The 15,490-nt window shown below is 34.8% G+C and overlaps 1 protein-coding gene across 5 annotated transcripts in view; it reads left to right on the top strand.

The window, feature by feature from the left end:
* MED23 (mediator complex subunit 23) overlaps nucleotides 1-15,490 on the top strand; it is a 42,455-nt gene that overhangs the window by 6,863 nt on the left and 20,102 nt on the right. For 3 of the 5 annotated variants that reach the window (XM_004011322.6, XM_060419654.1, XM_012182908.4), the window contains 9 exons: nucleotides 687-788; nucleotides 1,241-1,310; nucleotides 2,476-2,588; nucleotides 3,956-4,051; nucleotides 4,592-4,609; nucleotides 9,807-10,007; nucleotides 11,715-11,858; nucleotides 13,044-13,189; nucleotides 14,249-14,494. In XM_004011322.6, coding sequence (XP_004011371.1) covers nucleotides 687-788; nucleotides 1,241-1,310; nucleotides 2,476-2,588; nucleotides 3,956-4,051; nucleotides 4,592-4,609; nucleotides 9,807-10,007; nucleotides 11,715-11,858; nucleotides 13,044-13,189; nucleotides 14,249-14,494 — 1,136 coding nt within the window. The remainder of the gene's footprint in view (nucleotides 1-686; nucleotides 789-1,240; nucleotides 1,311-2,475; nucleotides 2,589-3,955; nucleotides 4,052-4,591; nucleotides 4,610-9,806; nucleotides 10,008-11,714; nucleotides 11,859-13,043; nucleotides 13,190-14,248; nucleotides 14,495-15,490) is intronic. The other 2 variants (XM_012182907.5, XM_060419655.1) reach the window with 1 other exon arrangement.

Genomic DNA, 15,490 nt, shown 5'->3' with positions numbered 1-15,490 from the left:
GTTCCATTTCTTTACTTCTACAAAAATCATATTTTAAAGGTATTATTTCACTTCCACTGTATTTCAAAAGGAAATTTTACATTTTAATTCATAGTTTTTAATTATGAAAACAACAATATTGATATTATTATATCTACAACCATTATAAGATGTTGTCCTATGGGCCACTTTAAAGATCTTTGTGCTTTGTACCTAATGTTGCAGGAATTGTTTAGTGTGTTGCCTTCCAGTTGGTGTTAGTCACTCAGTCGTTTCTGACTCTTTGTGACCCTATGGACTATAACCTGCCAGGCTCCCCTGTCCATAGGATTCTCTAGGCAAGAATACTGGAGTGGGTTACCATTCTCTTCTCTAGGGAATCTTCCCGACCCAGGGATCGAACTTTGGTCTCCTGCATTTCAGGTGGATTCTTTACCACCTGATCCAACAGGGAAGTCTACCAATATCTAATGCGTGTTCAATGTTACTTACTATCAGGAATCTGGTCTGTTATTTACTATCAGCAATCATTGTATTAATCTTCATTTTTAGATATTCACATTTAAATGAATTCTTATGCTATATTTAAGCCAACTGAATGCATGAAATAATATCTCTACTTTTTAAATATCATTGTTGTTGGATTTAAAGGGCACATCTGTGGGACTATTCAAAATAATAACATAGCCCCCTTTTTTTTCCCCTAGGTTATAGCATATATCTTGGAAAGAAATGCTTGTTTACTACCAGCATATTTTGCAGTCACAGAGATCAGGAAACTATATCCTGAGGGAAAACTTCCACATTGGGTAAATTTGATGTTTTGTTAAATTTTTAAATAGAAATTTGTATTAAAAATTATTATATTAATTGATTTTTTGTGTGCTTATTTTTTTTTTTTTTTATTTTTTAATGGTCACTTGATCCTTAGATAATATGTGATATTTTTTTTTTATGATGCATTTCTTTCATTTCTCTGCTGTCCTGTTGAGATAGTTTATATATATCATTTCGTAAAATACACACAGCTTCATCAAATAGCTAAGGACATGGTGGTATGACCTGGCTTAATTCAGGGATAAATGTACTGGTAAGTAATTGTTTAGGAGGAAGTGAAAGAGGACTAACTTTGAGTAGTTTTATGTGCCAGGAATTGTACTAAATCTTTATATATTATCTCATTTTATGTAAATGATTCTCATATTCAGAGCATCTTGATTTTATTTTTCTACTTACTTGTTTTCATTTTATTTTGTTTTAGTTACTTGGAAACCTGGTATCAGACTTTGTGGATACCTTCAGGCCAACAGCAAGGATAAACTCCATTTGTGGTAGGATTATAATTTAAAATGTTTTAAATATTTTTTAGTGAGCTGACTACTGAACCAAGTTGACGGATGAAATCTTATACACGTCGTGGTGACTTGCCATTTTAGTATAACCTAGGAGCTTTTATACTCTATAGATAAAACTCTACTCCCCAGGCACCCAGAAGTCTCAGTAGATCTGTCTCTCTGACTTTAGTACACCACATTGTCTGACTCCCAGCCCATTCCAGGCCACACCTTTGCTCTGTATATAATTTATTTTGTTTTCCACTTGTTTCATGTTTATTAAAGTCTCTGAATTTCCTTTTAAAAATAATCACATGATTTACAGTTTTTACAGTTCTCATATGTATGTTCCTGAATTACTTATAGAAATCATGGTAGCCTCAGAACAGCCTGGGATTATAGACCCTTATTTAATCAGTGACCAAGTTTTAGCACTTTCTGTGAGTCAAGTGCTATTCTGGGCACTGGAAATACAAAAAAGAAATGAAAAGGACACTAGACTGATAATTCTTAGGCTTTTAGCTTTCATAACTGAGAGGATATTAACATCATTTGATGAATTATGGAAAGTGGTGCAGATTTGAGAAGAGTGAGGATGAATTTAGTTTATGTTATATTGAACTTAAGGTGCCTGCAGGACATCCCAGTGACAGTATTTATCAGGCATTTGGATACATGAACTGACTAATGGTCATATACTACTTCTAAGGCCTCTAGGAACATCCTGTTTAAAGTTACTTAGTTTGACCTGAGATTAAAGGTCTGTAAACTTTTTCTATAAATGGTGACACGACAGATATTTTGGCATTGTGGGCTATGCATTCTTACAGCTACTCAACTCTGCCATTAGAGAGCAAAAGGAATAGCGTTCCAGTAAAACTTAACGAGAGCAGGTGGATTTGGTTCATGGCTTGTAGCTTGCTGAACTCTGTCCCTGGACAAATGCAAAATCTGTGAGTTTGGAAGTTTTGTACAAATTGGTCTTTAACCAGCTGGGCTAAAAATATTCAAAGAAAATTCCCAGACTTCTAGCTAATTAAAATATATTTTTAACCAGTGCCTGGTTCAGCATGATAGTCATTAACTATTTGTAGAGTGAATGAAGGACTAGGCATTGCTATGTTCACATTTATTTAGAAAGCATTTTTTGTAATACCTACAGGCCGTTGCAGCCTTCTACCAGTTGTAAATAATTCAGGAGCCATTTGTAATTCATGGAAATTGGACCCTGCAACTCTCCGTTTTCCTTTGAAAGGCCTTTTGCCATATGATAAGGTATGTTGTTCAATATAATGATGCTTTTGATCCATCAGTCTTCATCCAAGATTATATATTGTGTGATGCTAAATTGTCTCTTCATAGACTGAAAAAGTAAGTATTCAATGAAAGATAGTTTATAACCATAAACTATGGTTTTTGTCATATGATTTCAGGATCCAAGTTTAGCCTGTTGTTTGTGATATTGCAGGTGTTAATGTTCCAGCGGTCCACTTCTGGCCAAGTACTTGGTGTTAGAAAATTGAATTTTTAAATTGATTCCTTGTTTTCACTCTTCCTTTACAAAGCAAGGACCAAACATGAATTTGCAGTGTCCCTAAAACTTGAAGAGTGAGCCTCCTTATTGGTTGTATTTTTTTCAGAAGGGGAGAGGTGGGGAAGGACAAAAGTAGAGTAGAAATTTCTCAAGGAGAAAAATCCACATATATCCATAATATGAAATATGAGATATAGACATAAAGCTATGATGAAACACATATGGCAGATTTGTCTTACTATCTTGGGGTTTGGAGGGAATGACAGAGCAGGTTATAGGGAGGGCCGAATAGTTTTCTGTAAATGTTTCATGTCAAAAATGATGTAGAGAGTGATTGGGAAACTTATCCCAAAATGAAGGAGGGTAAAATAGTACAACTAAGGTGATAATTCACAGCTCTCTGGGATATTAGTCAGCAAAACTTTGAAAGATGAAAAAGTGATAAACTAAATGGAATTTACAATCATATCAGTAATAAAAACAGATAAACTTATTGTGTACTTCCTATATGCCAGGCACAGTTTTAAGAACTTTTACTTCATAACAACTTTTATTCTTAGCTATCATCTTAATATTTCCGTTATCCAGGTGATGAAACTGAGACACAGAGTGGGGTGTTAACTTTAGCAAGCAGTATGGTCAGGATTTGAACTCAGATAATCTGATTCGGAATAATCTACACTGTAAATCCCTGTGCTGTCAAGTCATTTGTCCTCCCGAATCTGGATGGAAATGATGTTTACATTTATACTCACAGAAGAATGGTTAGAAACGGCCTCCTTTCCTCTTTGATTAGATTTCTGGGCAGAAAATCCTTTCCTTACAGTGATGCTTAAGACTTTGACATGACTGTGGCCGAAGCCGTTCCTAAGGTTTTCTCTATGACCATGAGCAAGTCCCTTCAACTCAGTTACATCATTTATCAAATGAAGGGTGGGAGCAGACTAATTGTAAACACTAAAATCCTTTGATTTTTTCCCACTAGATACTGCCTACTGTGTGAAGGTAACAAGAGCCTTTAGAGGATTTTTTTAATCCCAATTTCAAATTTTTTGAATGAACATTAACTCTGATCTTGAAGCAATGATTTTCTTTATTTTCTTTAAAGGATCTGTTTGAACCACAGACTGCTTTGTTGAGATATGTTTTGGAGCAGCCTTATTCCAGGGATATGGTCTGCAATATGCTAGGTTTAAATAAGCAGGTACTGTACTGTGCTGGAAACCTAGTAAATTCTGCATAGAATCTGCACTATTCTTTTCTCTTTTCTTTGCTATAGCTAACTGAGCAAAACAGTTAAGAACTATTTGATGATTTTTTTTTAATATATGGTTTATTAAGTATTATATTGTTTCTATCATTTATATATTGCTTTAAGAATGTTTAAATTAAAAAGGAGATATTTTAAAAGTTGGTTTATTTTGCATTGCTTTTTTTTCTATAAGGCCAGTTTCAAGTATACCTTTTGCCAGAGAAACCTACACATGACTTAACCATAATTTTTGACTTTTTTTTTTGTTTGGGTGTCTGTTTTTATAACCCTTGGTATCTTCAGCATGGCCTCAATTGCTGGTTTTTTTTTTTCTTTTTGGTGTATGTTTTTGGTGGTTTAACATGTGGGCGGGTTTGTGCTGACTCTGGGTTCCTTGAGGCTGGCCTCATAGTCACTGTTTTGTCTTTTCTTTTTTTCTTCCTTTATTTTTGTTCTGTCCTGTCTTGTCCTGCCCATCCTCCAATGCTCTAGACCTTGAACATTGCTCAGGTATGTTCACAACCTTACTGTTGTATTGTGACTAACGATACGCTGGCCGCTTTGTAGCCACTGATTCCATTTAGAGAATATATGTATGGTCGGGGCTTGAAATTGGCAGGACCATGCTGAGACCAAGGCCACTAAAATGAATTTCTTCTTGGGATATGAGAGTTGTTTTTGGTGGATTGTTTTTGGTTTTGGTTTTTGGTGTTTGTTTGTTTTTTGTTTTTTTAATATTCTTTTTTTTTTTTTTTAAATCAAGAGACAACACCTGGCATTTGATAAAGCCTGTCACTTTTTGATGAGTTGTTTTTCCTTCCCACTCCATTTTGCTGTTTTTCCTACTTTAGGGCTAAAGCTAGCCTGGTGGAATTTTCAGAGATGGAAAGATTTGTGGTGGCCTTTATCTTTCCAGATAATTAAAACATAAACAACAACATCAATAAAAATACCTGCCTTGCTTTGCCTAAAAACAAAACAAATTAAAAACAAAACAAAAAAAGAGAAAAAAAAACAGTTTAACAGAGATATGTTACTTTTACAAGTTGGAGTGGTAAGCGTTACATGGGGAAGTTTTTTTGGAAACGTGGAGATTGACTAAGAAATGTCACACTCTTAGGTGACCCCACACCTGCTTGACAAACACCCTTCTTTGTCAGTCTTTGCCGGAAGTGACCCCCTCCTGGAGTGAGCGCCTCTCAGTGGAAGCCCACCTGTGGCAGGAGGAACACGAAATGGCCAGACTTTATAAAACGAACTCTTATACATTCCCAAGTCTGTTCCAGGACTTTTCACCTTTGAGATTTTAAGCAAAATAGTGATTCTAATTATTTTTGTTAAAAATTTTTGAGCCCAGCATATTAAAATAGACCAGCTTTTTGATTTTAATAAGATGTTCTTGTCCAAGTTATATAAAATAGCGTTGCTGTTTGCAATACTATAGTGAAGGTTGTGCCAGTGCTTCCATTTATAAAGCCCTATTTTTAAGGACATATAGCTTGGCCATAAAACTTGCTCAGTGTTGAAACTTTGCATGCCAAACCTCACCCTAGTAGCAGTATCTCTTTTATTATTTTAAGTTTTTTCTTCTGAAAAATTTACCAAGTCTCCTTGTTTGGACAAGCCTTTGTTCATGTGAAACTGAAACTGCTTCACACCACAGTATCTGACAGTTACCTCATATAACCTGTCAATGTAACATCTTAAACACCAACTCATTAACTCTGATGAGCTTTCACTTGAGTTAGAGGTAAGTATTCAGTTAACCTTGAAAGAATGCTTTCATGCTATGTCTTAAACCTAATTTTTGCAATGAACTTTAAGGCATACTTGACTCAGTTTTTTTGCAGTTTGGTGAATAAACATACCCATGGTCATTTGAATCCCGCCCCCCAGATATCCTTAGCCATCCTTAACTTTTTGCTTTTGGAGGGCAGCTCTTCTCAAACGAGAAATTGATGAAATTTAGAGAAGGGTATTTCTGATCTGATCCTTTTAATAACAAGTTTCAACCTAAAAAAAGTTTATGACTAAGACATAAATCCATAAAAAATAAAGTTTATAATGGAAATGCTGACAGAACATTATTAGTATTGATCCCACTGTAGTGTAAACATTGTCAAAAGTTCACAATTCATCAGTAATTGTTTTGGTAGAAAACACTGTAGTGAGTGGATTTGTAATTGACATATTATTTTACCACCTATTATTTTTCCACCTAGGGTGGAAAATGAGAGCACATTGTATAAGAAGCATATGATTAAAACTTAACAAGTTATCACATCTTTTATCATTACAAAAGTATATCCAGCACTATACTTTCTTATCCTTTCTCTAGCAATGTAATAATTTACTTAAAGCTTTGAAACCTTTTAAGAACTGTCCATATTGTATTTTCCAGTAGGAATTGGGCTATGGTACTTTATCCTAAAATTGGTTGCATCAGAAGGTCATAAATAGCCCAGTTCTGTGACCAGTAGGGTTGAGTGTTCACAGTGGAAGAATCCTGTTTTGTGTGTTTGCACAACAGTTTGTATTCCTTCTACTGAAAAAGAGCATTACAAAACAGATTCATTCCTCAAGCTCTTAGATGTGGTGGTGTATGAACTCTGACTATGCCAAGATAGTGAAGTACTAGACTGATCATTCAGTTTATCCTTAAAAGGCACCATTGAAAGTGGTATTAACTGGCAGGGGACTCCCGTTCTGGTTGGTAGAGAATATGATAAATGAAATACAAAGGGATTTTTCTTCCCAAGTTGTCCTGAATAAATACTGCTTTAAAATTAATTTCTATCTCTGAAATAATGGTTTTTAACTTAACCAATGCCTACCTAAGTGCATGGGCTTCCAAAGAACCCACCTGCCAGCACAGGAGACAAGAAACACAGGTTCGATCCTTGGGTTGGGAAGATTCCCTGGAAGAGGGTATGGCAACCCACTACAATATTCTTGACTAGAGAATCCCGTGGACAGAGGAGCCTCGTGGGCTACAGTCCATGGAGTCTCAAAGAGTTGGACACAACTGAAGCAACTTAGAATGCACACACCTAATTATAATATGTTAAAATTGTACCACATAAGCAGTACCAAAACCATTACATGGAAATATCAGGGGCCACTTAATATAGGATATGGTTACTAAGACTGAAGGCATTATCATTTGCCATTTTAAATAGTGGTGGGAAAAAAATCAAGGGCATGGGTGGGGATTAATATTCATGTTTCCATTAATGCCTTGTGCCTGATTTTCAGATTGAAAATCTAAAATAAGTTTCCAATACAGTTTGACCATTATGCAGAAATTAAAATGCTAAATTTAGATTCTTACTGCTAAAAAGAGGCTTTAACTAAACATTCATATATGTATGATGTCAGCTAATTCAACTTATATACCTACATCTTGAAGGCTTAAATTTATGAAAGCTTTCAGCAGCTTGTGAATAATCATAGACATAGCATCCATTGGCTACCAGTCTATTGATTGATAATTAAATCATTAAACTGATTTACAGATTTGTTCCACTTTATAAAATAATTTATGTGGTAGAGAGTCTTAATTTTAATGAACTTATCTTTTAGCAGTTGAAAACTAAACACGTACTCTAAAGTAGTTGGCAGCACAGCTCATTTTATAATCCATACTTCTCTCTCTCTCTCTCTCTTTTTTTGGTATTATTAAAATTGGCAAGTAAAAGAGGAACATAGGTTTAAGCTATCCCTAAGCTTAGTTTGAGAACTATCCTTGGATTTAACCAAAAACACCTGGGAAATACAGAGTTAATTTTGACAGATGTTCTTCTACCCTCAGACTATGTAACTACATTTGCTGCCCTAGATATACCTGACTGATTTAACTATTAGCAGAAAATTTGGGGGTAGTCTTGAGTCTTAATACATATTGAATGATTGTCAGCTTTGACTATAAATTTCCTAGTTTCTTAATTTGCCAAAATCTTGGTATTTTTGGTTTTCTTCTGAATCATGAGCTCTTTGACCATAAATCACTGCACTTCTAAAAATATGTAGTTAAAATTCAGTTCTTTAAAACAAATAGCTAGTAGTAACATGGAAAACTCAAAAAAATGACCCAGGTGCTAAAAACCAACTTTGTTTAGTTTATTCTTTTTTCCTGAAGCAGACTGATGGAAGATTGTCATGGGTGGAGGAGTAGATGACAAATTGGTTAGTTTCCAAACTAGAGCCAAATTCCCATCACTAACGACAAATTCCTACTGGAAATCCTGGCTTTACTTCTTTTCACAAATTTTTCTGACTCTTGTATACTTTGAATGATCTCACTCTAAATTTGTGTTGTCTGACACATTTCTTAGGTTGTTGGTGGTTGGCAGAACTAGTGAATTTCAAGCCCTGTACACAGTAGTTTTGCATGCTGATTTAAGAAATAGTTTGTAGTGTTGTCTGTTGCACTTTGCTCTGCTTCATAATGATAATTACATTTGGAGGAAAAGTACTGTAGTCCCAACTGGTGGTGTTAATATTGCTCTTCGTAAAACTGTAATGTGGTTGAACTGTGATCATGGCATTGTGTTTTTGGAAAAATTATGAAACAACCATTGATGCTTACTGTTTTGGATAGATGTTTGTTTTATTTGCATGCTTTAAGGAAGTGCAGCTATATTGGAGCTTTACAAGTTTGGAGCTGGCAGAAAGCATGCAAAAGAGGGGATGCTATTCATTATGTTTTGTTTTTTTCCAAATTCGTCCCCATTTTGCATTTTTCCCCTAAATTTAAAGAAATCATATCCCTTTTTCATGGCAAAAGACTAATCTAAAGTTTATAGGGAATGCATCTATATTAGTATTGTATTCATTAGTAAGGCTTCCAACTGCCTGGCTATTAAGTCATATAACATATTTTATTAAAATATGAAAATGGCTTAAAATATGGCTTAACATTTCTTTTGATAAAAGCTTTTGAATCACTTTAAAAAGCATAAACCTTTTTGCCTCTAGAAAGGGAAGTTGCATTTTCATTTTTAGTGTTTAAACTCAATTCTTTTTCTTGTTTTAGATTTTAAAATAATCTAATTTAAAATTAAAGCTGCATAATGTTTGACTTCTAAGAGGGAAGAACATAGCTTTAACTTTGAGGTCTCCTTTTTTTTTATAATGGAGGAAGTTTCCATTTCAGTATCAAATAAGTACCACACATTGAAAAACAGACATTGAATATTTAGATATACCTCTGTATTTAGAGCTAATATAAACCAGTGTGACTACTTTTAAGTAAATAGATCACACATTGCTTTGTTCACTCTCTTGTCATAATATGTGATTCCTGGAAATCCAGGGTTTTCATATTTTGAATTAGATTGCAAAATTAATACTGTTATCACCATTTCATATATCTTTAAAATGATCTTTGTTCAAGAAATAAATAATAGAATTTTCTACTGTGTAGTTCCCTCTGTCATTCTGGAACAATGATATCTGGAGTAAAAGTCAAAAGTTAATAGGAAGCCTGTTTTAGGTGAGACCTGAAAACTAATTTTTTATGAATCTCATCCTCTGTGATATTATAACGTGATGCAGCTTTAATGGACTAAACCTAGCCTTAACTTTCTAAGTTCAACTTCATTCCATGCTTCTTGGCCTCTTTGTTACAATGAATACCCATTAACTGGTAACTTCTGAAACTAACTGGGAGGCTTTTGGAATACTGTATTTAATCTCTGCCCTACAGCACAAGCAGCGCTGCCCTGTGCTGGAGGACCAGTTGGTGGATCTGGTGGTTTATGCCATGGAGCGATCTGAGACCGAGGAGAAGTTTGACGATGGGGGAACAAGCCAACTCCTCTGGCAGCATCTCTCGAGTCAGCTCATTTTCTTTGTGCTTTTCCAGTTTGCAAGTTTCCCACATATGGTCCTTTCTCTTCATCAGAAGGTAAGTACACACCCTTTTTCAGAGCCACTTCACCTGTTGATTAGTATATTTTAGACGGGCGTATCTAGTGAGCAGAAGTTCTGAGCTCTGATCTCTCTTCTGTTCAGTGCTTTTATGGTTTCTTCACTTTTCACTTTCTTGTCACTGTAAAAACTTGATTCAGTTATTTATTGCACGTATTTACAGTGCCAGGACCAGGAGATACAAAATGAAAAGGCACTAATGTAGTACCCTCAAAGAGCTCCTTACTGGTGAGAAGATGTAGGTATAAACAATTGGATTATAATAATAATGGAAGCATGTTACCTTGCAATAGAAATGAAAGAGAAAAGTCCGTGTTAAAGACACCCAAGAATGGCTTTATCAAAGGGGGCTTGAAACTATTAGTTGAAAGACAAGTAGAAATTTGCCAAGGGGAAAAAGATAGGAAAGTGTTTCCATGGCAATAAAATGATCATTTAGAAAGAGGCAGAAATGTGTGAAAACATGAAAGAAAACCATAGAAGGGAAAGTGTTGGTGAGATGAAGAAAGCAGGAAAGTAAGATCAGACATGGAGACCTTTATATGCCCCTGTGTTTGTTCTAAGGATTTAAATTTACTTTGGGAAGTAAATGAGGAACGGAAAGACATCATCAGATACAAGCTGGAAAAATTACTGCTAAGCGTCACATATGGGAAGACAGTGATGTAGAGATGAATGAAGCCAAAATCAGAGGCCAAGAAACTAGTAAGGGAGCTGTTGCAGTGGTCTGAGTGAGAGAGGCTGAGGGCCTAAACCAGAAAAGAGGAGGAGCCAGGAACCAGGTAGGCTGGGAAGTATATTAATAGGACTTGACGGCAATAGGTGACAGAGAGAGTAACAGGAATCAAGGATCACTCGCTGGTTTCTGCTTTGGCAGTGAATGAAAGAGGAGGACAGTGAATCCAGAATAGAGAATACGAGTGGAAGAGCAAGTGTGTGGGAAGGGTTGGCTTTAGGCATAGGGCTTTATCCGCATTGAGTGGGAGTGGGAATAAAATAAGTGTTGTTATGTCTGTAACATCTTGATAGCCTGGATTATCTTGGGGAAATTTTTCATAAGAGTTGTTAAAATCCTTTTGACCACCACGTACTTACCACCCCTATCACCACCACTGGTTTCTGTTACAATCTATAGGAAAATACCAGGAAAAGTATTTTTGATAACCAGTCCTTGAAGAGTTAAAAATAAATTTAACCTTTTTGTTATAATAATAACAAACTCTGGTATTTTTTTTTTAATTTATCTATTTTTAATTGGAGGATGATTGCTTTGCAATGTTGTGTTGGTTTCTGCCATATATCAACATGAAGCAGCCATAGGTGTACGTATGTTTCCTCCCTCGTGAACCTCCCTCCCAGCTCCCACCCCAGACTCCTTGTGTTTTTGATGCAGTATTTTTAGTAATATTCCCATATTAAACTTGATTCTCTTGCACACATACTCGACTTTATGTCTAAAACATTTCATTTTTGATAAGCATAGTTGTTTTGGAGATCAGGGAGAAGCAATATTAATTTTAAAAGCTTTGCTGGGTGTGCCTCGAGTAGAGACAAAGTAATCAATAAATGCCAAAGTTAGATGCTAACTTTCTAAGAACAAGATTTCTCTCTCTTTTTTTCTTTTCTTTAAACTTTATATATCTGTTTCTTTGACTGTAGATGTGCATTTAAATACCTTTTACAGTTGGCAGGGCGAGGACTGATTAAAGGCAGAGATCATCTTATGTGGGTTCTCTTGCAATTCATCTCTGGAAGTATTCAGAAAAATGCGCTAGCTGATTTTCTTCCTGTCATGAAGCTCTTTGACCTTCTGTACCCAGAAAAAGAAGTAAGTTTGGCTAGTGTGATTAGAATTATGTCTAGTTTATGTTTAAGAATGTTAGTGTAATTTTGTGAAAAGAGCACTGGACTTGAAAAATGGAAACATGGTTCTTTTCCCAGTTTTTGTAATAGCTGTAACCATGGGATGGACATTCAGTCTCTCCTGACATTAGTTCATTTCTATGTAAAATGAAGAAATTTAACTAGATTGTTTCTGAAGTTTATCTTTCATCACAGTCAGATCACAGTCGAACATCTAGTATAGCAAACTTTTTCTCTATATTTTAAAAAGGTTTACAATTTTTTAAGAGCGTGAAACTGTTTTAATATATACACATTTAAGGACCAAATAACATCAGTATCTGTTAATTTTTTTTTTTTTTTGGTTGTTTGCTAATTGAGTATGTCACACTAGTAAAGTCGCTGTCATGTCTGACTCTTTGTGACCCCATGAGGTTCCTTCATCCACGGAATTTTCCAAGCAAGAATACTGGAGTGGGTTGCCATTTCCTTCTCCAGTGTCACACTAGTGCTTATTATATAAGATGTTTGAAATATGGTATGTATTGATGATTGCCATTTTTTAGGAACATTTTATTATGGAAATTTTAAAATGCACCAAAAATGTAGAGTAAATTAAAAAAAGAAACTCTTCTGTACCCATCACCAAGAAATATTCTTATTTCATCTTTCCTTCTCATCTTGTTTTTCCTAATGCTGGATAATTCTAAAGCGAATTCCAGACATCTGTGTCATTTCACCATCAATTTACAGTATGTCTGATGCTGCTCATTTAGATTGCTTATCTCTTACATGTTGTTGAAAAGCATACATGTGACTCTTAGAAATTCTCTATTCATATTTATCACAGTAAAATAATGATGCAATTAATTTTTTCATATGATGTGTTTAAATTTTAAAGAATAAAAATTTAATGATTGTAAATGCTCTGTGTCAATGGGAAAAGCTTGACTAAGCACCTGTGAATTTCTCTTATTTTCTTGGAAAGTAAAAGCAATCTTTTGTTTCAATATTTGATAGCTATTAGATCTTCTGATTTGTATTATTGAACAAAGGATGACTGGAGCTAAATTAATACAGGATATTTTAAAAAGTATAGCAGAAATGGATTACTATAATATATATAATTAGTTCATTCTACTCTTAAGATATGCAAATTGTTCTTTTTTAGTTTATCCCAGTTCCTGACATTAACAAACCCCAGTCAACTCATGCCTTTGCCATGACCTGCATTTGGATTCACCTCAACAGAAAAGCCCAAAATGACAACTCCAAACTACAGATTCCAATACCTCACTCCCTAAAGCTTCACCATGAGTAAGTTGTTTGTAGCTTGACAGTTCATTTTTTTAACTTAATAGTGGGTTGAAGGCTAATGATAATTGTCTCAGTATTTATATGATGTATGAAAATCTTCCAACATCCACTGGAGATAAGGATAAATATTTAATGTGTACATTATAACTAAGAGAACCTAATCAATACCTGAGGCAGAAAGCAATTAGATTAACCAATCCTCTTTATATGTATGGGGATATATATATATATATTTTTTAATTTTCAGGTCTATTTTTGCTTTTATGTATTTTATCTTAGTTAAAATACTTAATTTCCAAAAATATGTAAAAATGTTTCAGAATATCTTAGATTTGGTCCTGATTAAGATATCACTCACTCCCTGGACTGCCAGGATTGACTGAACTGATCTGGCTGGCATGTTCCCTTACATCATTTCCAAAGCTGTGATTACCCAAAAGGACACACTTTTTTAGATGGGACTGGGCTTCCATCAAGGATGTTAATTCCCACCTAGACCTTCTGAAAAAGACTGTCAGATCTCTTCATAGGAGACTTTAGGGTTGTCAGATTTCACATTTCATTTGACTTTCATTGTATGATACCCCTTAACCATTTTTCCTTAGTGACATCTGTAATGAAGGCATTTAAATGTACTTAAGCAAGTAGATAATAGATGGCAGCCTAGTTCATGAATCTGTGACTTATTTCTTCATTATCTGAATCTTAGTGCAGTATATGTGGTACCTATTTAACAAATAACCATTCATTGTTCACTTTTAACTGCTAACATTCTTTCTGAAATACTTCTTAAACCTTTTGTGTGTCAGCACTCATTTGGCAGAAACTATGATATCTATAGGAATAAAGATAGTATATTTGTTCAGTCGCTCAGTCACGTCCAACTCTTGGTGACCCCATAGACAACGGCCCGCCAGGCTTCCCTGTCCTTTACCATCTCCCAGAGCTTGCTCAAACTCTTGCATGAAGTTAAACTTTTATTTAAAAAAAAAACAATGCAGATTACCTTTCTGGAATTTATTTTCATTTTTTTCTATTTAATGGAACTTGAAATTTTAGGTTCCTGCAGCAGAGTCTTAGAAATAAGAGTTTACAAATGAATGACTATAAGATCGCCCTGCTATGTAATGCATACTCTACAAATTCAGAATGTTTTACATTACCTATGGGAGCTCTGGTGGAAACTATTTATGGAAATGGAATTATGAGGATACCACTTCCTGGAACGAGCTGTTTGGCTTCAGGATCTATTACGCCCTTACCAATGAACCTCCTGGATTCACTGACGGTTCATGCCAAAATGAGGTATATTCTTTTTATTTGTTTGGTTTTATGTCAGGGAATTGATATCAGTGTAGTAAAGATGATTTCACGATTAGGTGTATATATTTGATGGTCAGATATATTTTAAAAAACCTTTAGGTTTATTCTATAACAAAAATGGTATTGTTTATTATAGGAATTTGAGAATACACATATAAGCCCAAAGAAAATGAAAATAATTGCTATAATCCCTCCTTGAAAAATAAGCATTGTAAAATTACATTTATTACATATATATGTAATGTAATGTATATGTATTATACATATATATGTATTCTGAGTCCTTTTTCTGTGTGTATATATATGAATTTATAGGGGTTTTTTTGGTTTTTTTCAAAATGTGCTCTTAACTACAGTACTATTTATGGCCACCTTTTTCTCATTGCTGTTCAGTTGCTAAGTTGTATCCAACTTTATTAAATACCTGTTTATTTTCATTTTTTAATTAAACATCTTTTTAGGGCTAGTGCTCTTCAGAACCATCTGTTTTAATTGCTACATAGACGTCTTTTTTTAGGTCTATATTGCATATTGTTGGATACTGAAATTATTTGCAGTGTCTTAGTGTTATAAAAAAGGCTATGAAGATGATCTTTTTGGCTGTCTTTGCACCTACCCATAATTCCATTTTTATTAAATAATTTGCTAGAAATAGTATTACTGCATCCAGGGATGCAAAACCTGTAATACCTTTCTCGTATTGACTATATCTATAGGGGTGCTTTTAGAATTGACATTTATGGTTTCTAAAAGACAGAAAAGGCCCCAGGTGCCCCCAGGAGCTAAGCTGATGATGTGACTGAGTGGTGCCTGGTGCTGCATGCAGGCAAGTCAGGTAACAGTGTGCCAGGAAGCTTGTGTATAGAGAGGGATTGTGAATGACTGGAGTGTGTGGGGCTCAACTCACAGTACTGCCACGTGGGCTAATTTCCATTATGTTAAACTGCATACTAATGTAGTTAGTTCTTCTAAATGTTT

The sequence above is a fragment of the Ovis aries genome, chromosome 8, assembly GCF_016772045.2.
Source record: "Ovis aries strain OAR_USU_Benz2616 breed Rambouillet chromosome 8, ARS-UI_Ramb_v3.0, whole genome shotgun sequence".
Taxonomy (NCBI): Eukaryota; Metazoa; Chordata; class Mammalia; order Artiodactyla; family Bovidae; genus Ovis; species Ovis aries.
This window is presented reverse-complemented; position numbering and strand designations above follow the sequence as displayed.